General features: G+C 48.8%; 2 protein-coding genes across 5 annotated transcripts; both read right to left on the bottom strand.

Annotated features, from left to right (window-relative positions):
• Positions 1 to 6,528: 6,528 nt before the first annotated feature.
• Positions 6,529 to 9,857, bottom strand: LOC118075486 (caveolin-2). Of its 2 annotated transcripts, XR_004691377.2 has the most exons (4): positions 9,451 to 9,857; positions 8,931 to 9,118; positions 7,617 to 7,842; positions 6,529 to 7,414 (listed from the first exon to the last, which is right to left on the bottom strand). XR_004691377.2 is itself a non-coding variant. In XM_035097495.2 (3 exons), exons 1-3 carry the CDS (start codon positions 9,601 to 9,603, stop codon positions 7,692 to 7,694), a joined length of 492 nt encoding a protein of 163 aa, XP_034953386.1. In that variant the 5' UTR covers positions 9,604 to 9,857; the 3' UTR covers positions 6,529 to 7,691. The 2 variants fall into 2 exon arrangements, 1 of the variants encoding a protein (XP_034953386.1); XM_035097495.2 differs by having other exon boundaries at positions 6,529 to 7,842.
• Positions 9,858 to 12,393: 2,536 nt separating this feature from the next.
• On the bottom strand, positions 12,394 to 20,292 carry AVPR2 (arginine vasopressin receptor 2). Of its 3 annotated transcripts, XM_035141041.2 has the most exons (3): positions 20,038 to 20,292; positions 15,842 to 16,697; positions 12,394 to 14,009 (listed from the first exon to the last, which is right to left on the bottom strand). In XM_035141041.2, exons 1-3 carry the CDS (start codon positions 20,047 to 20,049, stop codon positions 13,807 to 13,809), a joined length of 1,071 nt encoding a protein of 356 aa, XP_034996932.1. In that variant the 5' UTR covers positions 20,050 to 20,292; the 3' UTR covers positions 12,394 to 13,806. The 3 variants fall into 3 exon arrangements, with proteins under 3 accessions (XP_034996932.1, XP_060124796.1, XP_060124797.1); XM_060268813.1 differs by lacking the exon at positions 12,394 to 14,009 and having other exon boundaries at positions 15,230 to 16,697; XM_060268814.1 differs by lacking the exon at positions 12,394 to 14,009 and having other exon boundaries at positions 15,230 to 16,697; positions 20,022 to 20,106.
• Positions 20,293 to 23,048: the final 2,756 nt, after the last annotated feature.

Below are 23,048 nucleotides of genomic sequence, written 5' to 3'. Positions count from 1 at the left end.
GGACCTTAAGGTCCACAAATAATAACACCTTGGAGGTCCCGGGCCTCAAGGAGGTTAGACTGGCCTCAACCAGGCCTGGTGGAACACTCTGCCGCAAGAGACCAGGGTCCTGCGGGACTTGACATCTCTCTGCAGGGCCTGCAAGACGGAGCTGTTCCGCCAGGCCTTTGGTTGGGGCCCAGTCTGACCCCCCTCTTTCTACAAGACCCTGCATGTAAGTGGCCTCTCTAACTCTTCCCACCGGCCCATATAAGACCAGCACAAATAGCTGGGCCTGGGGAGCACTTAATGTTCCAAACCCCTGTACAGTAGTTATAATTTCTGGGTTGCCATCTGATTTTATTCTGATTTTAATTTGATTTTAAGCTGTATTTCAATCAATTGTTTGATTTTATGTTTAATGTATTATATATATACTTTGATGTTAGCTGCCCTGTCTTGGCTGGGGATATAAATATATTATTATTATTATTATTATTATTATTATTATTATTATTATTTGTCAAGGTGTCTTTTCAAGTGTGATGCCAGCCTGAAAAAACTGTGAATGTGAATGCACATGTACATGTGAGTTGTAGGGTTGGAAGGGACCATGAGGGTCATCTGGTCTAGCCCTCTGCAGTGCAGGAATCTTTCACCCAAGCTGGGGCTCGAACTCACAACCCTGAGATTAAGAGTCTTGTGCTCTACCGACAATCTGTCGTTTTACAGATGGTATTCAATCATAACCCAGCAAATTTGGGCTGCAGACTTAAAGCTGATTTGGAGCTCTTGCAAAAGAAACCAATTTCCCCCAAAGATCCAACTTGTTGCAATAAGAAAAGTGACAGGAAAAGGCCCTGGAAAGTGTGGGATAATGCTCATTTTGACACAACATCATCTAACCTTTACACAAACCAATCAGGATGCCGGTTGATTAATCAGGTCATCTGAAAGTGACTAGCCTCTTGCAGCAAAAATAACAAAGTCTTGTTGTCACCTTAAAGACCAGCACATTTAATAGGGTGTACAGTATATATTTGTAGAATTCAGTCCACGTCATCAGATGCATGAAGTGTTAACAGTTACCCTGAAGTGTAGCAGTAGGTGTTCATGTGTGTCTAAATGCACACACTTGTACACATACATACATACATATTTTGGAGGGGAGAGATTGTAAACTGTGGTGTCAAAGGGAAATGAAATGCAGAGAAGAACAAATGGTGATACATAGGCTGTGTACACAATACATTTAAAGCTCATTATTTCCCCCACAGAATCTTGGGAACCATAGTTTACGGGTGCTGGGGATTGTAGCTCTGTGAGGGGTAAACTACAGCTCCCAAGATTCTGTGGGGGGAAATAATGGGCTTTCAATGTGCTGCAAATGTATGGGGTGCCTGCAGCCTTACATTGTGGACAGTGATCATTCCCAGAAACCACTTGTGTTGGTTACACACATTGACACCTTGACATCTGTAAGGCAATTTTCACATAGTGTGTGATAAAAATCTATCATGCTGGTTCAGTTCACAAGTGACAGAAGCAAGTGGCCTGAGACTCTCAATGAACTGTAATTCAACAGTGTCATTCCAGTCTCTTTTAAAAGTTGTCCCCCCCCCCCCCCGTTATGGCCAACTTAAGATCAGCTCGTAGATGGTGTCCTAGGAGACACCTACAAGTACCATGTACTTCACAGGGTTACTGTGAGGTCAGGTGTGATGGAGATCATACAGCCAATCTAAAGTCAGTGGACCAAAACAGTAACAGGTGAGGCAGCTGGGGTGGGGGAACAGCTGCTCTAAGAACTGCTGCTAAATAATAGCAGTGTTAAAAGCCTGCATCACTAGAGATGGGGGAGAAATCTGATTCTGTTCACATTTAAAGGTGGACTTACAAAATCTGTACTTTTTGAAACATTCCTTTGAAATGCACACTTCTCTGGATTTTGGAATGCAGTGCTGCTGACAGTATTGTTGTTGACATCTGTCTGTCTTGAGAGACAATGGAGTGAAGTCAAACTGCTGTGTTGGCAGCACTGAAGTGACCTCCCTGGGGCACAAGCCTAGGCAGTGTGTATGGAGGTCCCAGGCTGCCCAGGAGGGACCCCCCCCCCCACCTTGGCCTCACTAGTGTGGTCCAAAGGAAAGCAGAGCAAGACGTTTGGCACCAGCAGGAGTTGCTGGAAGGAGGCATACAAGGCGCCACCCAACCACTCCAGATTTGTGTAGGGTTGTCTCCTTAGTCTTTCTTTCCCTGGAGATGCCCTGCAAGGCAGCAGCTGTTTAGGACCAGTGTTTTCCTTCCCCTGGATGGGCTCCCTTCCCAGGTGGAAGTGAGGTCAGCCCCTCACTTACCTCTACAGCATGTGCAGAAACCGCCTTCTTGACCTGCAGTGGTACCTCAGTTCTCGAACATAATTCGTTCTGGAAGATTGTACGACTTCCAAAATGTTTGAAAACCAAGCTGCAAAGGGCTGGCTGCAAACGCAATTGAGAAAATTGAAAAACATGCAGCGGAAGCCGTATGACTTCCAAGGCACGTTAAAAAATGGAAGCATTTACTTCCGGGTTTTCGGCGTTCAGGTCCCGAAACGTTCATCAACGGAGACCTATGAGAACTGAGCACTGAAGCCAAGTTCTGCTCAACATTGCGGGGGCTCGTTGCATGCGCATGACATCACAAGTGTGATACAGACGTGTGATGTCACGTGCATTGAGAGGAGGCTGTGAGGCCCAACAAGGTTCACTGCCCCTGCAGGTAGGCCTGGTGAGGCCCAGCCTCTTAAGATTGGGGGGGGGCTCAGTCCCATCCTAACATACTGGGGGGCTGGGGACTGGGGTGTCCTTAGCCCCATAGAGTTATTGTCTGTGAGCCAGAGCCTGTTTTCGCATGCAGGGGAAGTCCCTAACTCACTGAGGATTTGAGATCCACCGGCTACCTTCCTCTGGTTTAGCCAGCCTGTTGAAGCCATTCCCAAGGTGTGGCCATTGTTGCCTGCTGACAGATTTTGCACTCAGCTCTCACCTATAGTTACTAGAAGGAATTTATACAAAAAATGCATATAATAGGGTAATGTTTGAATAAGCATTCATATATTAGTGAAAATTTTAAAAAGTGCATCTATATATAAAAAAATATTCCCACTGTGTGTGCGGATGAAACAGCCTTTCACCGTAACCGCTAAACCGAATTGCATCAAATTAGGGCAAAGTGTACCTTGCCAAACCAGGGAGGGATCTTGCATAATTTTTTCCCAAAAAGCACACCTTTCATACCTAAAATAATGATTAAACACAAAAAGTGGTGCCCAAATTACACATCACCAGCAGAAGGTCTGAAGACTCCAGCAGCATCCAATAGAAAGGCAGATCGCGCGCTGTCACCAGCAAAAGCTCTGAAGGGCGGCGCTAAATAATGATGTCATCAACTGAGCAACTGAAACCACCAAGGCGGCCATTACCAAACAACCCACAGAGTCAAGGAATGGGAGATACAGGGCGGAGGCCTTGGCTCACATTTAAATACTAGCCCAAGCCAAGGCCAACAGACTAGGCCTCGCCTCTACTTTAAAGCCTACAAACTAGGCCTTGGCTCTACTTTACAGACTAGGCCTTGGCTCTACTTTACAGCCTACAGACTAGGCCTCGACTCTACTTCACAGACTAGGCCTCGGCTCCACTTTGAAGACTAGGCCTCAGCTCTACAGCCTACAAACTAGGCCTCTACTCTACTTTAAATACTATCCCGAAAATTTTTAGTTCAGTCAACAAACGTAACGAAATGCAGCTAGCACTGGATGCCACACCATGAGGGCTGGCACTTACCACAGGGCCTGCAGCGTGCTCGAGCCACACATCTCTCCTGGGAGTGATGTGGTGGCTTGGATGCATGCAGGCTCCACGCTGCCTGAAACCTACCTGCATCTACCTACCACCTCTCCCTCAGCCACCCTACAGCTGAGGGGGAGGTGGCAAAGAGGCTCCATGCAGTGTGCTCCGCCCCCATGGGCGGCTCGCCCCGCCCTTGGCTACAAGATGTGCACACTGCACCGGGCACCCGAGAGGCTAGCTATGCCGCTGGTAAGAGGCTGCCAGCTCTGCAGGCAAGGGGTGACATAACTGGGCTCCTGAGCCCCACAAGGGTGTCGCAGAAAGAATGTAGTTGGTTAATGGAGCTGTGGACTCAAAAAGGTTGAAAACCTCTGCTCTATGTTATGAAAACTTTCCTTAACCTTTCATTAGCTCAGTCTAAGCTATGAGAAAGTTGACAGAGATACGTTTTTCTCCCTCTCTCATTGTATACAATGAAGCTGAAACAGGCATCCCCAAACTTCGGCCCTCCAGATGTTTTGGACTACAATTCCCATCATCCCTGACCACTGGTCCTGTTAGCTAGGGATCATGGGAGTTGTAGGCCAAAACATCTGGAGGGCCGCAGTTTGGGGATGCCTGAGCTGAATGTTGGAAGATTCAGGCAGAGATAAGAAAGCACTTTTCCATACACCACATAGTTAAACTATGGAACTCACACCCACAGGAAGTAGTGATGGCCACCATTTTGGATGGCTTTAAAAGAGGATTAGACAAATACATAGATAAGGCTATTGTCTAGCTCCACTGTCAGTTAAGCCTTTGATTTCCAGTTGCTGGGAATTGCAATTTAGGAGTCTGCTGTGGCATTTGGTCCTGCCACTGTGAATACAGGACGCTGGACTAGATGGGCCATTGGTCTGATCCAGCAGCCTCTTTTTATAACATCTGCGACAATAACAAAACCACAGTGGTGGGCAGCAACTGCTGACATTAAGTGCAACTGTACAGAGCTATAGAAGGGCTCCCAGCCAAGTCAGAGACATGGCTGGGAAAGAGAGGTATGTGCTCGTAATGTTACCCTTGCACGCAACAGGCTTGCTGCCAGCCAGCGTTTTAAGGGGTACCATGATGATGGGCATCAGCAGCTGAAGCATGCAGTGTTCCTGGCAGCAGCGTGCAAAGGAAATGTGGCGTTTTAAGGTGTGGTTCCTGGCACTATCTCTGTCACCTATGGGTATTAGATTAGTGAGGGGCTGCAGGAGAAGACAAAGAGACTCCTACTGCAGTTTTATGCCCACTGGAATCCAGCGGGTCTTACATCTGAGCAAACTCAAGATTGAATTGGGCTCCGTCTCACACAAGATGGAGAGGGGTGTGAATTGCAATCTGCAGATTCTTGTTAACTTCTATCCGCCCACCAGTCATTCCTCCAATACCCTCCAACTGCCCTGTTTTAAGTGGGACACTCCCGGATTCACACAGGCATTTAACAAGGAGAAATGTAAAGTACTACACTTGGGCAAAAAATAATAATGAAAGGAACAAATACAGGATGGGTGACACCTGGCTTGAGAGCAGTACATGTGAAAATGATCTAGGAGTCTTGGTAGACCACAAACTTGACATGAGTCAACAGTGTGATGCAGCAGCTAAAAAAGCCAATGCAATTCTGGGCTGCATCAATAGGCGTATAGCATCTAGATCAAGGGAAGTAATAGTACCACTGAATTCTGCTCTGGTCAGACCTCACCTGGAGTACTGTGTCCAGTTCTGGGCACCACAGTTCAAGAAGGATACAGACAAGCTGGAACGTGACCAGAGGAGGGCAACCAAAATGGTCAAAGGCCTGGAAACGATGCCTTATGAGGAACGGCTTAGGGAGCTGGGTATGTTTAGCCTGGAGAAGAGAAGGTTAAGGGGTGATATGATAGCCATGTTCAAATATATAACAGGATGTCATATAGAGGAGGGAGAAAGATTGTTTTCTGCTGCTCCAGAGAAGCGGACACAGAGCAATGGATTCAAACTACAAGAAAGAAGATTCCACCTAAACATTAGGAAGAAGTTCCTGACAGTAAGAGCTGTTCGGCAGTGGGATTTGCTACCAAGGAGTGTGGTGGAGTCTCCTTCTTTGGAGGTCTTTAAGCGGAGGCTTGACAGCCATATGTCAAGAATGCTTTGATGGTGTTTCCTGCTTGGCAGGGTTGGACTGGATGGCCCTTGTGGTCTCTTCCAACTCTATGATTCTATGATTTCCTGCTTCCGTTTGGATCCAGGAATGTCCTGCTTTCCCCCTCCAGCACCACCGCCACTCAGCTCAGGGAGGAGGATGAGCCAGCCAGCCGAGCCTCTCCATGGCCGCCACTGCCAGCCTCCCCCCCCCCCCCGCTGCTCCTAGCAGCTGCTGCCACTGAAGCCCAGCCCCACCACTTTTTCTCCCTGCCACTTCTGTCTCCAGGTCAGGGCTGACCTGGGAGTGGAGGTGCAGGATTGATGCGGCCGTCACAGCTCCCTGGCATGCTGGAGCCCTGTAGAGGAGAGGCATGGCGCTGCCGCCGCTCCTTTCTCCTGTCACTTCTGCCCCTAGCATTTTGATGTCCCAATTCCAAAGTCCTCTGCAGCCCCTCTGTGAGGCGCAGAACCTTTTCCTCCTTCATCCCATCCCTTTAACACCCACTTGTGCCTGGCTTGCCAGAACAGAACCGAAAGAACTCCAACACAAGGGGAAGCAAATCAACTTTTCTGTTTTATTAAATAAGGGGGGGGACGACGCCGACAGAGCTTTACATCTCAGCTATTGCTGTGGGAGGAGGGGCTGGAGGCAGTGGAGGCTGCCCCCCACAGAAAGGACCACATCTTCTCCCAGAGCCCAGCGCTGGGTCTGGAGTTGCCCTAGTCTCCCGACTGTGCAAAATGTCAGAAGGCGAATCCCAGTGTTACTTTTCCTCGAGGAGATTCTTATGTGGGCTGTCAGAGTCAGGGTAATAATAATAATAATAATAATAATAATAATAATAATAATAATTTATTATTTATACCCCGCCCATCTGGCCAGGTTCCCCCAGCCACTCTGGGCGGCTTCCAACAAAACATTAAAACAAAGAAATCCATCAAACATTAAAAGCTTCCCTAAACAGGGCTGCCTTGAGATGCCTTCTAAAGGTCTGGTAATTGTTATTCTTTTACCTCTGGTGGGAGGGCATTCCACAGGGTGGGTGCCACTACCGAGAAGGCCCTCTGCCTGGTTCCCTGTAACTTGGCTTCTCGTACCGAGGGAACCGCCAGAAGGCCCTCGGCGCTGGACCTCAGTGTCCGGGCTGAATGATGGGGGAGGAGACGCTTAGGCCAAAAGTGGTTGGACTTCAGCTCCCATCAGCCCCAGACAGGATGGCCAGTAGCCAGAGACTGTCTTGTGTGCAAAGCCAGGTGGATCCCCATCCCTGTCTCTGAGATACTAACCAACAGATGAGCCAGCTAGAATCTCAGGGACAGAGGAGGGTAGTTTTGAAATTTCCTCACCTATTATTATTATTAAAAATTATACCACCCTTCATCCAAGGAACACAGGGAGGACCATGGAGAGCCCACTCCTAGAATAATGTGGAATTCTTTCTGCAGGTCTGGACAAAAAAGAGAATAGAAGAATAAGAGAATAGAATACGAATGTTTCATTTTGAGACTTCTCTCTGAAGCACCATTTCCCTCATCCTCTGGCCTCCTTGTTTTCCTTCCCTCTGACCTGCTCCCTCACCCACAATTCCCCTTTTCTGACCCAAGGCTAAAAGCTCCCTGTGAGCTCTACTCTCTGCTGCGAAATCCAACCTGTTTAGTGGCTCTGAATGAAATGGGAAGGAAAGTCTTTGGCATGTGGGTCTTGGGGGAGGAGGCGCCTCTGTGTCACTTCTGAGTAATGGTGAGGTAGATGGCACTGCAGCAGCGGCCCAGGCTGGTGAAAAGTGGGGCCACCACAACATCCAGGATGCTGGCCCAGAGGGTGCGAACCGGAGGCATTGCCATTGTGCAGAGCTGGATACAGGGCATCACACACCTGAGGGAGGAAGAGGGGGAGAGATGTGGCTGGCAGCCTCCAGGAAACAACAAAGCATCCCAACATTTAGACTCCGATTAGGCAACCTAAGGGCCAATATATACTCACCTACAGCATTGTTAGTAGAAATGCATGAACATGGGTAACAGGTTCATAACTTTCAATGGGTCTACTTTGTGTAGGCCTAGCACTGGATACAACCCTGCGTGCAGCCCCAGACACCCCCAGAAGATGCCCCCCATTCTTCCAACTTTTTTGAAAGAAGGAAAGCTCCTTTTTGGTTCATGTCCTTGTTTTCTTGGGTCCCACCAAGTGACCAATTTATTTAGCATTCTTTCTAAAAAAAATTGAGTGGAGGTTATACAGCTTTCTGTCTTCAGATTCCTCCATTCCTCATACAGTATCAGTGTTAGGCAGGCAGTACTTATCTGCTCCCCCCAACTAGCAGAACAAGGACATCCCACAAACAGTAGGTGCTTCCAGATCTAGTGTCCTGCTATTTTGCAGATCAGATTCAGTCACATCCTGGCAAATTCAGGTTGTGCAATTAGAAGTGGATTTGGCAGTCACTTCTCTTACACACAAATGAAGACCCCAAACCCCTCACTGGTGTGTGTATAAATACATGTGAGTGCTGGACATGCATGTGGGTTGCGACACATACTTTAACACCAACTCCCTCTGGGATAAGTATTTGGCAAAGTGTCTTTTAAGAGATTTGTTTGCCATTTGTTTGTCTACTCCCTGAAGCACCCACAAACCTACAGGACAAGTCAAAAGTCAAAGTGCTAGAAGAGCCTCTGTCCACCTGGTGCCCTCCAGACATTTTGGACTACAACTCCTATCAGCCCAAGCCAGCAATAAGGCTGATCGGAGTTGTAGTCCAAAGGGCCTGGAGGTTGGCAAAGTCTGTGTTAGAGTAACACAGCCTCCTCCTGTTGGCCGTTCCCCCATGTAACCACTAGAATTAGCCTTGCTAATGGTCAATGAATGTGCAACCAACTGGAAGCAAGAGGCTGGTCATGAGCCAAGGGCCTTGGCAGAGCCAAGGGGCAAGAGGAAGCAGAGCAAAGGGGGCAGACCCTCACCAGATGTGCAGGCAGCCTAGGCAGGCAAAGAGAAAGCCCGAGAACAGGGAGACGGGCACAGCACACAGCAGCGAGATGATGCGGTAGCACCAGAGGCGCGAACTCTCAAAGACGATGTCACTCCAGGTCCAAACCCGGTCAAAGCTGCGAAACGAGGAAGGCTCAGCAAGGATGTCGGAGAATTCCAGCTGCCGGGAAGAAGAGGGGAATCTGGTCACTGAAGATTCTCCAGCGAAGGGAGAGAATTTTCTGAGGCAGAGCAAAGCATCCTGGGATCAGGAGGACCCATGCCGTTTCCTCCTGTGTAGTTCTGGGGCATGTAAGGAGCAGCAATCAGCAAATGGGGTGGAGAAGAATCGGTTGTGCTGCAGGTGAAGGGCTGGGAGGAGTTTGAGCTTGAACAAGGATACAACTCCCGCCATGGGTGGGTAGGAGAGAGCTGCGCCCTTAGATTTTAGGAAGTCAGAATTTAGGCATCCCCACCCTGCCACACATCAGGCCGGTTAGCTCCCTTTGTTACCTTAAGGTGCTGGTTGATCCCACGTGGGTCCCGAGGGTCTGCCTTGGGTGGTGTGTTGATAGTGGACTGCAGGAACATGGGAGATCCTGGCTCCTGCAAATGAGGGTCTTCTGGATCCAACTTGCACTCAATCAGGTAATCGTTATTGATCATCCTGCTAGGAGGGAGAAGATCAGCACTCGGAGGCACGGCTGCTCTCTCAGAAGGGGGAATCCAGTAACGCTGACAAGCACCTCTTTATAATTCTGCCTCTAACACTTCCTTTTGTTGCATAGGCTTCGTGTTTTACTGAAACTGTCTTGTCTGTTCTTATTTAACCTGCCTGCCCACTCTTCACTTGCACAGTATTTCTCTCCATCTGTGTGCAGGAACTTGACTCCCGTTCTATTCTCAGCCTTGGCCAACATAGATTGGAGGGCGAGGGGAGTTGAGGAGGGAGGATCTCAGCGGCTGCACGCCCCCGCCTGGTATTTGCAGCCATGGGGTTAGCTAGATGCATTGGGACAAGGGGTATAAATATGCCACCGTCCCAGAGTTCCTTTGCTGAGGAGCGGAAATGGGGAAAGGCGGCCCAGCTAAATACAGTGTATGCAAGCACAGGGTATTCTTGGAACTGGGAGAAGAATGGGGCGCAGTGGGTCGCAGCAGCAGGGCTCAGAGCCAGGTGAATTAAATAGGGTGTATACCAATGGCAGATAAATGGGACCTATACCAGGGCACCATCTAGTGGCTCTGAGCTACCATTCAACAGGTCAAGAGATCACACAGTGCACAGTTTTGCCAACTTTCAGCAACACTCGTGGGACCAAAACTGCAGGAATCTGAGGCATTTTGTGGCATCTGAAACTTTCCTTGGGTTCTATAGGACTGGGATAAAATGTTGGCATTTTAAAGGCTTCTGCTGGATTCTGGGAGACCCAAATGAAGCTGATGATGAACTGCATCACTTTCCCCAAACCCATAGGTTGCATTGGACTCGCAGGGGGCTTCCCGATTCAAGGTCCACACAGTCAGAGAATTCTCATTCTCATAGGACAGTTCAGTCAGTAGAGCGTGAGACTTTTAATCTCAAGGTCCTGGGTTCAAGGCCCATGCTGGGCAAAAGATTCCTGCAATGCAGGGAGTTGGACTAGTTGACCCTTGTGATCTCTTCCAACTCTACAATTCTATGATTTTATGATTCTATGAATTGTAGAGTTGGAAGGATTCCTGAGGGTCATCTAGTCCAACCCTCTGCTGTGTGGGAATCTCAACTAAAGCATCTACGACAGATCTAACCTCTGCTTAAACACTTCCAAGGTAGGAGAGTCCATGACCTTATGAGGGAGTCCATTCCACTGTTGAACAGCTTTTACCACCAGAAAGTTCTTCCTGGTGTTTAGTTGGAATCTCCTTTCTTGTAATTTGAAACCTTTGGTTCCTTCCAGAGGAGGAGAAAACAAGCTCACACCACCATCCATGTGACAGCCATTTAGATATTGGAGAATGGCTCTCCTATCTCATCTCAGTCTCCTCTTATTCAGGCCAGTGGTTTTCTCTGGGGCTACTCAAGGGTACTGGCACCCTTTTCTCTAGAAGAAAAGCACTGATCCAGACTAATCATACCCAACTCCCTCAACCATTCCTCATAAGGCTTAGTTTCCAGACCCTTGACCATCTTGGCCACCCTCCTCTGCACATGTTCCAGCTTGCCAATATCCTTCTTAACTTGTGGCGCCCAGAGCTGGTACCTGCATTCCAGGTGTGGTCTGACCAAGGCAGAATAGAGTGAGACTTGGCAGGGCCCTTCATTGGCATCTGGACTGCATTTAGGGGGATACAGGCATTAAAATGAACAGGGAAACCTTTCCTTATGCAGGTGTTCCTCATGCACAACAGAGTCCCACAGAGTTTAGGGTAGGATAGTTATAGCTTTAACTCACTGTGTATTCCTCCTGGGAATCTGAAGAATGTGAGAAGCTGGAGCCCTCACCCAGCCTCCCTCCAGACATCCTTTTGATACTGCATTCATGATTATTTGTGCTCTTGATGGTATCAGGCCAGGGATGCCAACTTGAATGAAATAATTTTGGGGGGGAGAGGGCAGGTAAGCTGCGCCCTGCATAATCGATCACATAATGCGGTGCGCTCACACCATTTGAATGGCAACGCCCATCAACTTTGGGGGAGGCCTCAAGTATTTTATTGGGCATGCAAAGGGACCTCAGCCCCTAGGAGTTGGCTCCGATGTATCAGGTGGCTATTCATGACCCTGCTTTTAATACTATTTGTGCCTGCCAAAGCTTTGGGGAGGACATACAGCTTCATTTCCTGCAACTTCCAGCTAAAATTCTGCTTTTTGTTGTGCTGTGTTGGGCTTTTGTTGTACCCTCTGGATAATAATGTGGTAGCATCAGGGAAACGTCACAGAACAATGAATAAAGCAGAATAAATCCACCGCCATTATTGGGTCAATAACATCTTGCAGAGTGCACCTGCAATAAAGCACCTGCCTGGAGGGGACATGTCTTTGCGCAAGGCTGCCCAACGCTGCAAGGGGACCCAGGTGGCGCTGTGGGTTAAACTACAGAGTCTAGGACTTGCTGATCAGAAGGTTGGCAGTTCGAATCCCTGCAACGGGGTGAGCTCCCGTCGCTCAGTCCCAGCTCCTGCCAACCTAGCAGTTCGAAAGCACATCAAAATGCAAGTAGATAAATAGGGACTGCTCCGGTGGGTGGGAAGGTAAACAGCGTTTCCGTGCGCTGCTCTGGTTCACCAGAAGCAGCTTTGTCATGCTGGCCACATGACCCGGAAGCTGTCTGTGGACAAACACTGGCTCCCTCGGTCTATAGAGCGAGATGAGCGCCGCAACCCCAGAGTCGGACACAACTGGACCTGATGGCCAGGGGCCCCTTTACCTTTACCTTTTACCCAACGCTGTGTAAGTAATTCATTCAACTAGCAACTTGTTTTTGTTGCCGTTCTTTTAAAATGATTTTTATTGAAAATGTTTAACAGAAATAAAGAACAGTTATTTGGGTCAAGTCTGCAGCAGCACATATAGTCGCCATCTGCAACCGTGTAATGCAGCCACCTCAATAAAACTAGAAATTATGGGAGGGAGGGAGGGAGGGCTGTGGGAAGTAGGGATGAGGAAGAAATTTGATTCAGTTTGCATTTAAAGGTGGATTTACCTATTTCACGCTTCCTGAAACAATACATGACCCGAAAAGCAGCCATCCTTCAAAATCCACACTTCTCCAAATTTTGCAGGGCCGTTTTCCAAGTTGATTTCTGGTCTTCCGTTCTTATGCCCTTTAGGTATATGACTTGCTACCTCTGTGGTTGCTTGTTTGCCTTTAAGACAGTTTGTTCTCTGAAGAGGAAGGAAATCCAGCTCCTCACCAGTTTAACATGGGGTGCCATCCAGTGGTAGGTTCTTCTGCAGAAGCCACATTGGAATAGAATAGGGTTGCCATACGCCTGGAATTTCCAGGACCCAGCCGGCAATCAGCCCTCGTAAACAGCTTCCAGCAATATGGCAACCTAGCAACCAGTGCTGGAAATGTAGCTCAAAAAGCTCAACAACTTTGTGTCTGGATTTTCAGGTTTTGAAATATGGCAATCCTAGAAGAAAGGGCAAGCACCTGTTGGGCCCTTGGATCAAATCAATGGCTGATATCTAATGCTAGTCCTACTCAGAGTAGACCCACTGAAGCTGATAAACATGGCCAAGGGCTCGTCCACACTTCCACCTGTCCTGCCGCTTTCCCTGAGAAACCTGCTGTTTATTGATGAATCAGAAACAAACGTCCATCGGTTTTTCTGTGAATTGACCATTTGTTCAGATTCTGCGGTAAACAGCAGGTTTCCTGGGCACTTCTTTTGCTCTATGGTAGGGCTGCCTCTCATCTTGCACCTGCCCCTTCTAAGCATGAAAAAGAGAAAATCGTACAAAAGATTAGGATGTTTCACTTAAAAGTGCTGCAATGTTTAATGTGGTGGCTTGGTCTAATCCAGCCTTCTCCAACCTGGTGCTTTCCAGATGTTTTGGGCTGCAACTCCTACCTTCCCAGGATCGCACCAGGTTTATGAAAGGCATTACTTTACAGGTTCCAGGGGGCACTGAAAACAATGGTCTTCCGGTCATGCTAAGTGTCCCTACATCCTTGGACTTTGCTCTGGTGGAACCGGCTTCTCTGTTAAGCTGGACATCCTTCCACCTATAGAACTGGCTGGTGAGAGAGTGGCTCTCCTCTTTGGGAGTTTCTTTTGCATCCAGATTTCTGGTCAGGCTCCAATGCCTTTGAAGCCACCGTTCAGCAGAAGGAACATATTCCTTGCTAGGTGCACCATGGGGGTCAGTGGCACTCTGGCTCAGGAAAGGGCATCCCGTCCCAGGGAGAAGCTGGCCGTGAAGGTGGAGTCCTCCTGCAGGGAACTAATCTGCTGACGGGCCAGTCTGGGACAAAAGATTTGACCCAGCTCACCCGAAATACTGCTGCTAAAGGTGGCGTAGACCCAGGGGTTGGTGCAGCTGTTGAGACTGGCGAGGAGCATCAGCAGGGTGAAAGCTGGACCTGGAGAGGAGAAAAGGAGCAAAGATCAGTTCTGGGCTGTTGGCACAGCCTGGGAATTGCAAGAGCTCAGCCATGGGACATGTCCCGGAAGACAAAGAATAAAGGCACCTCTGAGAATAGATAGAGTGCAGTTTCCCCAACACTGGGTAACCACAGCCTGCTCACATGTTTTGGGGCTTCCAGGGGAGGCAATGTCGTTCCCAAAGAGACCTCATATCTCCCTAGCTGAAAACCATTGTAGGGAAGAAATGTGATCCTGTGTGGGATTATCTCTATCCATCTCTCTACGTCTGGCAGGAAGTAAAATCCTTAAGAGAATACACCTTGGGGGCTGAGACAACACCCTCCAGTTCTATTCCCTGCCAGCTCCACTCCACCTGCACCATTGCTCTGCTGGTGGCTTTAACTGGCCTGTGAACCATCTTGCTATATCTTCTCAAAATGAAAAGCAGTATATAAATTCCTTTTAATCCTCCTCCTCCTTATCCTTGCTTGTCCCCAACTCCCAATGGAGGGTTCAGTAGGACTGTCTGTATTAGGCATAGAATTTAAGTAATATGAGTCCATATGCTGTGCTTAAATTTCATTCACAGATAATGGAATTCAATACAGTGCATGCAACTGCCAAACCCAGTCACCTGCCTTTTGCCATGTGATGATTTACCCTGAGCCCATGAAAACATTATTGCAGGAATCTTTGGTCATAGAGCAGTGAGATAAGAGAATAGAATAGGAGGCAGCAGGTAGATTTATAGGCCATAAATGGGATCCAGCTGGCCAGGCTGAAACTCTGGAGCTTGTTGCAGGCCCCAGCTGCACACTGACAGTCACCTCCACAGCTACCCATGGGGAGTCCTTGATCTGGATCATGGTAGTGGTGGTTAGGCCCCTACCAATCATATTTCAAGCGCAGATGTATTTCACATCCAACCTGTTCCTTGTAACCATGATCTCTGCTACATGTTCCAAAGCATTGGCAGCCCTGCTACCACAGAATAATAATAGTGCAGGGTGGGGGGGGGAGGAAGAGAGAAGGAAGGAAGGAAAGAAGGAAGGAAGGAAGGAAGGAAGGAAGGAAGGAAGGAAGGAAGGAAGCAAGCAAGCAAGCAAGCAAGCAAGCAAGCAAGCTGAAGCGGCGGAGTGGCGCTGCCCAGGGCTAGGAGGGCCCTGGGCAGGCTGGCCTGCGCCCCCTCCATTTTGGCGCTCTAGGCGATTGCCTAGTTCACCTAAATGGATGCACCGGCCCTGTGTGTAGCTGTGTGTGTGTTTATTTCTTTTAAAGAGTAAACCATTTTTTCTTAAGCATGCTTTTACATATGTGAAACATAGCCTGTAGTTTGGATCCATAGTTGTAGACAGAAGGAAGTAAAGAAGTGGCAGACCTTTCTTTTAAAAGCAAGAAAAATAGTGTCCTAGCTGTAACCTTGACCTTTTTCATGTGCCCTTGTTCTGCTGCTCAGCATACAATAAGAAGGAAGGAGGAAGGTGGTTTTAAGGGCTCATCCACACTTACCACTTGCCCCGTGCTTTCTAGGCACAGCTCTGCACTTTCCTGCTCCTGGTCCAAGTGATTTCTTTTTTTGCCCTCCCATTTCCCCCAGGAAAACCCACTCTTTAATGCTGAATTGAAAGAAACATCAATTTAGGTTTGGGGGGTGGATTGCAGTTTGTTCCAATACAATGGTAAAGAGGGTTTTTTTGGAGGACGGGAAGCACTTGGATCATACCTGAAAAGCCCAGATCTGTGCCCAGAAGTGCGGGGCAAATGTGTGCGTGGATCAAAATGCTGCATAGTCTGGAACCTGACACCCTAATGCTGGTGCACGACTCACCATCTAGGGGGGCCTGAGGATCCCACACGGACCACAGCTGGACTAGGAAAAAGGGGGCCCAGCAGAACACGTAGATAAGCACAATGGCTAGGGTCATCTTTGCGGTCTTGGACACAGCACCGGAAATGGGGGAGGGTCCCTGCCGGCTGTCCCGGCCCCGCAATGCTCCTTCTGGGCCCAGGCGCAGGCTGCGGTGGACCTCACGGAAAATCATGGCCTGGCAGGTAGCAATGAAGAAAGTGGGGAAGACGAAGACCATCAGAGTCACCCACGTGACATAAGCCCGAACTCCCCAGGGCTCTGCAAAGTGAGCCCAGCACTCGTGGGCTCCGCTGGGCAGCTTGGTTTTGGAGAAGATGAAGAGCTGTGGGAGGCTGAGGAGGAAGGATGCGGTCCATGCTGCCACCACCAGGCGATGCCAGCTAGCTGGGCCCTTCCGGAAAGCCAGCATGGGCCGGCAGATGGCTCGGTGGCGGTCGTACGTCATGGCCACAATGACGTAGGAAGAGGCAAACATGCCAACCACCTGCAAGTACTTGATGGCACGGCACAAGACATCGGGGCCCTGGAAGCGGTCGGTGATGTCCCAGATGAGCTGCGGCAGCACCTGGAAAAGAGCCACGGTCAGGTCGGCCAGGCAGAGGTGGCAGATGAAGCGGTGCATGGGGCTGGCCCGGTGAGTGCGGCGGAAGAGGGCTCCCAGCACCAGCCCATTGCTCAGAGTGGCTAGCAGGAAGATGGAGGCCAAGATGGCGATTTCCACTCGGGCTAGAGCGTCGTCACGGTCGTCAGATAGAGGGAGGGATGTGTTGGAGGTGGGGACAGGCAGCGTGGAAGAGGCGTTGAGCATTTGCTTCTGCAGAAGGTAAGAGAGCGAATGGAAGGGAACAACATCCAAACAACATTATGGTATACACCCATTAATCCAACTGCCATGTCACTCAGCACTACAAAGGCAAACACAGGGATGAAACACAGACGCATGATTAAATGGTGTACTCATGCAACTCAAGGGTACACAGGGATGGAATCAAGGGAAGGATATTAGTCTAAATTCAGCTATAGATCTGGTTTATTGCAATACAAGGGTTTTTTTTGGAGGCAACACTTACTTCCCCAACATAGTGCCCTCTAGAAGTTTTGGACTACAAATCCCATCATCCTTTGCCATTGATGATGAATGTTGTAATGCATGCAGAATCTGAATTAATCAACTCAGAAGCATAAACAGAGAGCAAGTATAACAATCCCTAAATAGGAATCAGCAAATCTGCCAACTTTAGGTTCCCTCTACTTTTCTTTTTCTCAGTTGTAGCAGTCTGCTATATTTCCACATCAGTTTGTGATTTTTTAAAAGGTCCTTGTGAAAATTCATTGGCATTTTAGTGTGAATTTCTCTTAAGATATAGAGTCTTGTATGCAACTTAGCCTAGTATACACATTTCAGCAAAGCAATCTCCCCTGATGCAACAGATTTCTGCATGCTATTTTAATATTTGCACTTGTATGCACACTTTGCCCTAGCATGTGCATTTTTGTACCCCGAACATGGCCAGAGAATAGCACTGCAAAATTTGAGGAGGTGCGAATTTTGAAGGGTGCCTGTGTTTTGGTTCAGAAAGTGTGAAGTAGGCAAGTCCACCTTAAATGGGAACTGAATCCAATGCCTCCCCCATTGTTACCCCCAAATCACTGCTTGCCCCGTAGCAGCTGAGCAAGCCTGTCTCCATGCCTGCCTGGGCCCTCAGCACAGTCTCCCGTCCAGCCCAGTATCCCATATCGGCTCTCCTGCAGGCCAGGGACAGAATGTTTGGACACTCATGGTGGTCCAGCAACCAGTCTCTTCTTTCACTTCATGCTTCCGACACCAACAGCCTTGACCTCCTCAACTGGGAATGGCATGCTTTTCATATTTGACAGATTACAAAACAAACAAGCCTAGCTCGGGTGTTTTACTGAAAGTGCATTTGTTGGTATTGTAACGGCTGCCTTGTTTCGTTTGCATGGGTTGTTTGCTAACTCTCAGGGATGGTTGACTGATGTTTCCTCAGCGGGAGCTAATGGCTGGGGACGTTTCCTGAATGCGCAATTGATCAGTGGGGTGGGAGGGGAGCCCAGTGCACTGTGTGTGTGTGTGTGTGTGTGTGTGACTATGAACAGAGAAAATCAGAACTGGCCCAAACTGGAATTCAACTGTTGCTCTTGGGAAATCTGATACAGGATTAGCCTGCTGTTTAACACTGTGTGAACACTAAGAGTCTGAAGTGGATGGGGCTTGTTCTCCAGCCCAGAATTCCTCTGTTCACATTGCTTTGCGATCCTGACACACTAGAGGGGTACGGAGAGTGAACTTTACAAGTAGTGGGGGTCTTGACTGCCTCCCCTCCTCAATGTCTCCATGCCCCATTGTGGGGCATTTGTTTTTGTTTCCTTGTGTGTGCACTATTTTTTTAATCAATATTTAGGATGAACATTTTCTGAGATACAAAATTCCACAAAGTTGGATTTTTTTTTAAAGTGTGTGGTCCTAAGCCCTACCAGCTGCCCATTGGTAAACCAGAAAGGGACAAAAATCTGCATTTTAAAATAATACACCCTGCCCCCCCGCCCCCCGCTCAGCATTTTGGCACAAATGTCTCCTAATTTTTCCATGTGATTTTGCCTAAGAAACACGTTTTTTTGCAAACCAGTTGCCTTTTATATATAATTTTAACAAATACAGTAAATGCTTTTTAATGAGCACATAAAAAATGGCTGTAGACATTACTTGGCTGGAGAACTGCACTGCAAAATTCATAGAAGTGTGCATTTCAAAGGATGGTTGTGTTTTGGAACACACAAATTAGCCAAGTAATTTATGAAAGATAACATAAATTGAATCCCCCTGCCCGTCACTAGTTACAAGCCACCTTAGAGGCCACTGGGCCAGGGGTGCCAACTTGAATAAAATACCGGGGGGGGGCAGGGCTAAGTAAGCCCTGTCTTGCATAATTGATCACTTGATGCGGTGCACACACACCTGCTGAATGGCAGTACCCATCAAATATTTTATTGGCCCCTAGGAGTTGGCTCCTATGCACTGGGCAATGTGAACAGCAGCAAGATGGTTTTCCCTGGCAAGTGTTCATAATTTCACAGGGAAATGCAGCGGCGTATGAATGGACCCAGGGACGCAGGTGGCGCTATGGGTTAAACCACAGAGTCTAGGGCTTGCTGATCAGAAGGTCGGCGGTTCGAATCCTTGCGACAGCGTGAGCTCCCATTGCTCGGTCCCAGCTCCTGCCCACCTAGCAGTTTGAAAGCACATCAAAGTGCAAGTAGGTAAATAGGGTGGGAAGGTAAACGGCGTTTCCGTGCGCTGCTCTGGTTCGCCAGAAGCAGCTTTGTCATGCTGGCCACATGACCCGGAAGCTGTCTGCGGACAAACGCTGGCTCCCTCGGCCTATAGAGCGAGATGAGCGCCGCAACCCCAGAGTCGGACACAACTGGACCTGATGGTCAGGGGCCCCTTTACCTTTATGAATGGACATGGCTAAGTTGGAGACAGCAAGTGATGGCATTTCTCCCCCAGCCTTCACCTTGCAGATACATAGATCAACTGCTTCCTTAAAGTCTAATGGTACCGCTATCCCAAAGAGGATATCATGTAGCTGCTGCCTTGTAAGGAGTCAGACATTGTCAAGTCCATCCAGCCCAGTCCTGCCTATCCAACTGGTAGCTCTCCAAGGTCACAGGCAGCATGGATACCCACCAACCAGAGAAGCCAGGGATTGAACCTGGGATGCTGCATGCAACACAATTGCGTTATCCCCCTCTTTTCCCCATAAGCAACTGGCTCCTCCATAACTTTCCCCAGATGTAGTTATAATTCATTTGCACTTGGGGGCGGAGTGTTCACGGAACACCTAATTCTACAAATGCTGATGAAGAGATCCTGTTCCCAAGGCCAGCCAGACATGTGACAAAGTCCTGGTTTATCATGCCCCACAGGTCAGGTCTCTCCATTGCCTGCTATACTGTCAACTTGCCTCATAGAAAGGTTTCTGTAGTGGAGTAAAAGAGGGGGCATTGCAGGAGTGCCCAGTAGAATAAAATGAGGGTGCATGGGGCAGACAGTGGGGCTGGACTCTCACTGAGAACAAGAATGCAAGAGCAAACTCAGGCCACCTTGGTGCGTTACCTGTTCAAGCAGTTACCTTGTCATCCATGGTCAGAGCATCAGCTGGCAAGTAGCTTCAGAGGTGAAACCTCACCATGTTTGCTGCCCACAGCTTGTTTGTAGAACCCAGCAGGGAAAGAGAAGCTGTGGCCCATTCAAAGAGATGCTGGATACATCCCTCTTAGAGGCATCTCCTGAAGCCCTCCAAGTTCTCTCTCCTGAATCTTGGCAGTGAGGATGCTGAAATGCTCCTCTCAGGGAGAAAGTTGGTGAGAAAGTCCGTGTATGAGTCTTGGGTAGCTAGGAGGGAGGGAGGGAGGGAGGGAGGGGCAGAGGAAGGGAGGGGTCCAGTGAAGGGGAGAGGGCCAGTTGAGCCGCCCTTTTCCCACCCCCTGGGCAACACAGCTGACACAGAACTTGACCTGGTGCCAAACACACTGACTCTGCAATGGGTGGATTCTCTCTAGAGGGAAGGAGAACCTACAGGAAACAGGACGAGCAGCAGGAGAAGGGCTGGTGGGCCACCAAATGTGTGAACGGTTGGAACACAACATGGACCTCAGTGCCAACTTCACCCCAATTCTGTACTTGGAAACCTCAACATCCAGAATGGTTTGACTTTCGTGTGAATGTATTGGGCCTCCTAGGACCAAAGCATTCTACCTCCAAGCCCCTCATGCTCTAACCAATAAGACACCGCTTTCCTTCCAGGGCAGTCCTGTGCATTTTATGACCCACACATTGTGTAGGCCTGAACTAAGGCCATCACCTTGTTTTCTGGCAAACCTTGGTGTGTGCACGCTTTGGCTTTTAGCAGCTCCACAACAGCCAGGAAATCAGAGGGTCCAGGAAAAAGCCACACCTGCTGAATACTCTGCCTGCTCCATGCAGCTATTAAAGGCGAAGGAGTCCAAAGTAGGAAGCGAATGCTCACTTGGATAGAAGCAAGAAGCCCCGGATTACCAATCCAACGTGTGCACGTGTACCGCTCCCCAAGCCTTACTTTAAAGGAATGAAGTTCCTTCCTTTCTTTTCCACATCAGTTGGCACCTTATCGGACAAGGGGTTATGGGGCAGAGAGATTGTATCACCACTCCAGACCTGAAAATCTCACTTTGAGTAACATGGGAGAGAAATATAAATGCCCACCTCCCTACCCTACTGCCCACCCTCCTCTCCAACCCCAGGATTCCAAAGAACAGTTGCACCTTCTAAACCAGAGCTTGGTTCATAGTGCTATTTATGTGTAGGGGGGGGGGAACTCCCTAAACCCAAGAAATAAATGAATGACAGAATCTAGATAATATCTGGGATATTGTGTACCTCCAACTTTCCTCAGATGAAAATAGGGACATTTCCTTCACCACTACACCAACGGGACACCACACGCAAGCCCTGCAACATCCTGAGAAAACCCCTTAACCCCAATTGTATTTTATTTTATTCTTTGGTAGATTTACAAAAAGAAAAACACACACCAATAAACACATTTTAAAAAAGAGCAAGCATTTTCACGGGACCCTCCCTTCTGCCTGCCCCTCAGACCCAGCGTGTCATGTGAGGCTGGGCCTCCGCGATGGCAACCTCTCCTCTTTCTCCTCGCCTGCTCTCCCACGGGACAAGAGGAAGTACAGATAAGCCCTTTGTCTCCTGAGGTTGCCACCTTTTCCTTGGTGTTTTGGACTACAACTCCCAAGACATCTGGAGAGCCCCAAGCTGAAGACTGTCCTAAGTCAAGGATGGGGAACCAGCTGCTGTTGGACTACAGTACCCAATCCATTGCCCCACGACCATTGGCCATGCTAGCTTGGACTGATGGTAGTTGGGGGTCCTGCAACATCCAGAGGGTCCCCTGCTCCAATACCTCCTGAAATTCTGTCATTCCCTTGCTCCCCACCCCCAGCATTCCCCCAACCCTCTTCTCAATCCTATCCCTTTTATGGCCTTGTTGAGAGCTGGGAGGGGCAGGGTTGAGTGGAGTGGGCAGCTGGCCAGTGTCTTGTGTGTATGTTCCCACTTTATCTGCAGAACATAATTCATGCAACTCAGGGTAGGTCCCGGCCAACTGGCAGAGGAGAAGCAATTCAGAAAATTGGACAGCACACTAGCCTCCCGGTTCTCAGCACTTGACCCTTGATGTACCAGAGTCCTCCTGCCCTGATCTGCTTCATTCTAGAGGCCTGAAAGAAGCTCCTTCCCCTCCCCAACCTCCCCCTTCTTAGAAGTACCAGGGTGCTTCCAGATGTTCTATTTATCATTTGTCCTGACTGCTTTGTCCAAAGCTGGCATGGAAGTGATGCCATGCCTACTGTTCACTGGGCACCCTATCTGCTTTGTTTGGAAGTTAGGGCCCCTGTGTGCTTATGGTTCTAGCAGGGCAGTCATGCGTGATCCCACTTTGCACCTGCAAAGGTTTTGTGGCAGTCATACCACTTCATTTTCAACCAATGCATATCCTGTAACGTACTGCTGAAATTCCATAACTTTTCATCCCATAAAAGTTCTAGTTGTTGTTGTTTTGTGTGTGTGTGTGTGTGTGTGTGTGTGTGTGTGTGTGTGTGTGTGTGTCTACAGCCCCTCAAGATAGCAGTAATTCAGTAACACCAGGAAAGCAATACAGAACAACTAATAAAGCAGAACGATGTGGCGGCAATCCAGTATAAATCCACCACAAACGCACTATTATTGCATCAGTGATGTGTTGCAGAATAAACCGCAGAAAGACACCCACCTGGTGGGGCTCCTCTCTGACTTACTATCAGCTTTTAAGAATGCAAGAAAAGCCCTATGCCCCTACTTTCCAGGGCCAGTCCCAGAATTAGGATCCTGGCTTCTGATTTGATTCTGGAATGTCCCTAATTCTGCTGTCCGGGAGGAGGATGTCAGTGCTTGTCATGAGCGGTGGTGGCAGCAGTGGCAGCTGTGAAGGAGCATTCTGTGGCCCCTCCATGGTCAGCCCTGTTGGCCTCATCCCTTGAGCAGCTAGTAGCGGCTGCTGCAGAGCAGGCAAGGAGGAGGAGAGGCTGCAGTCACCGAGGCCCAGCCCCG

This window comes from Zootoca vivipara, chromosome 16 (genome assembly GCF_963506605.1).
Source record: "Zootoca vivipara chromosome 16, rZooViv1.1, whole genome shotgun sequence".
NCBI lineage: Eukaryota > Metazoa > Chordata > Lepidosauria > Squamata > Lacertidae > Zootoca > Zootoca vivipara.
This window is presented reverse-complemented; position numbering and strand designations above follow the sequence as displayed.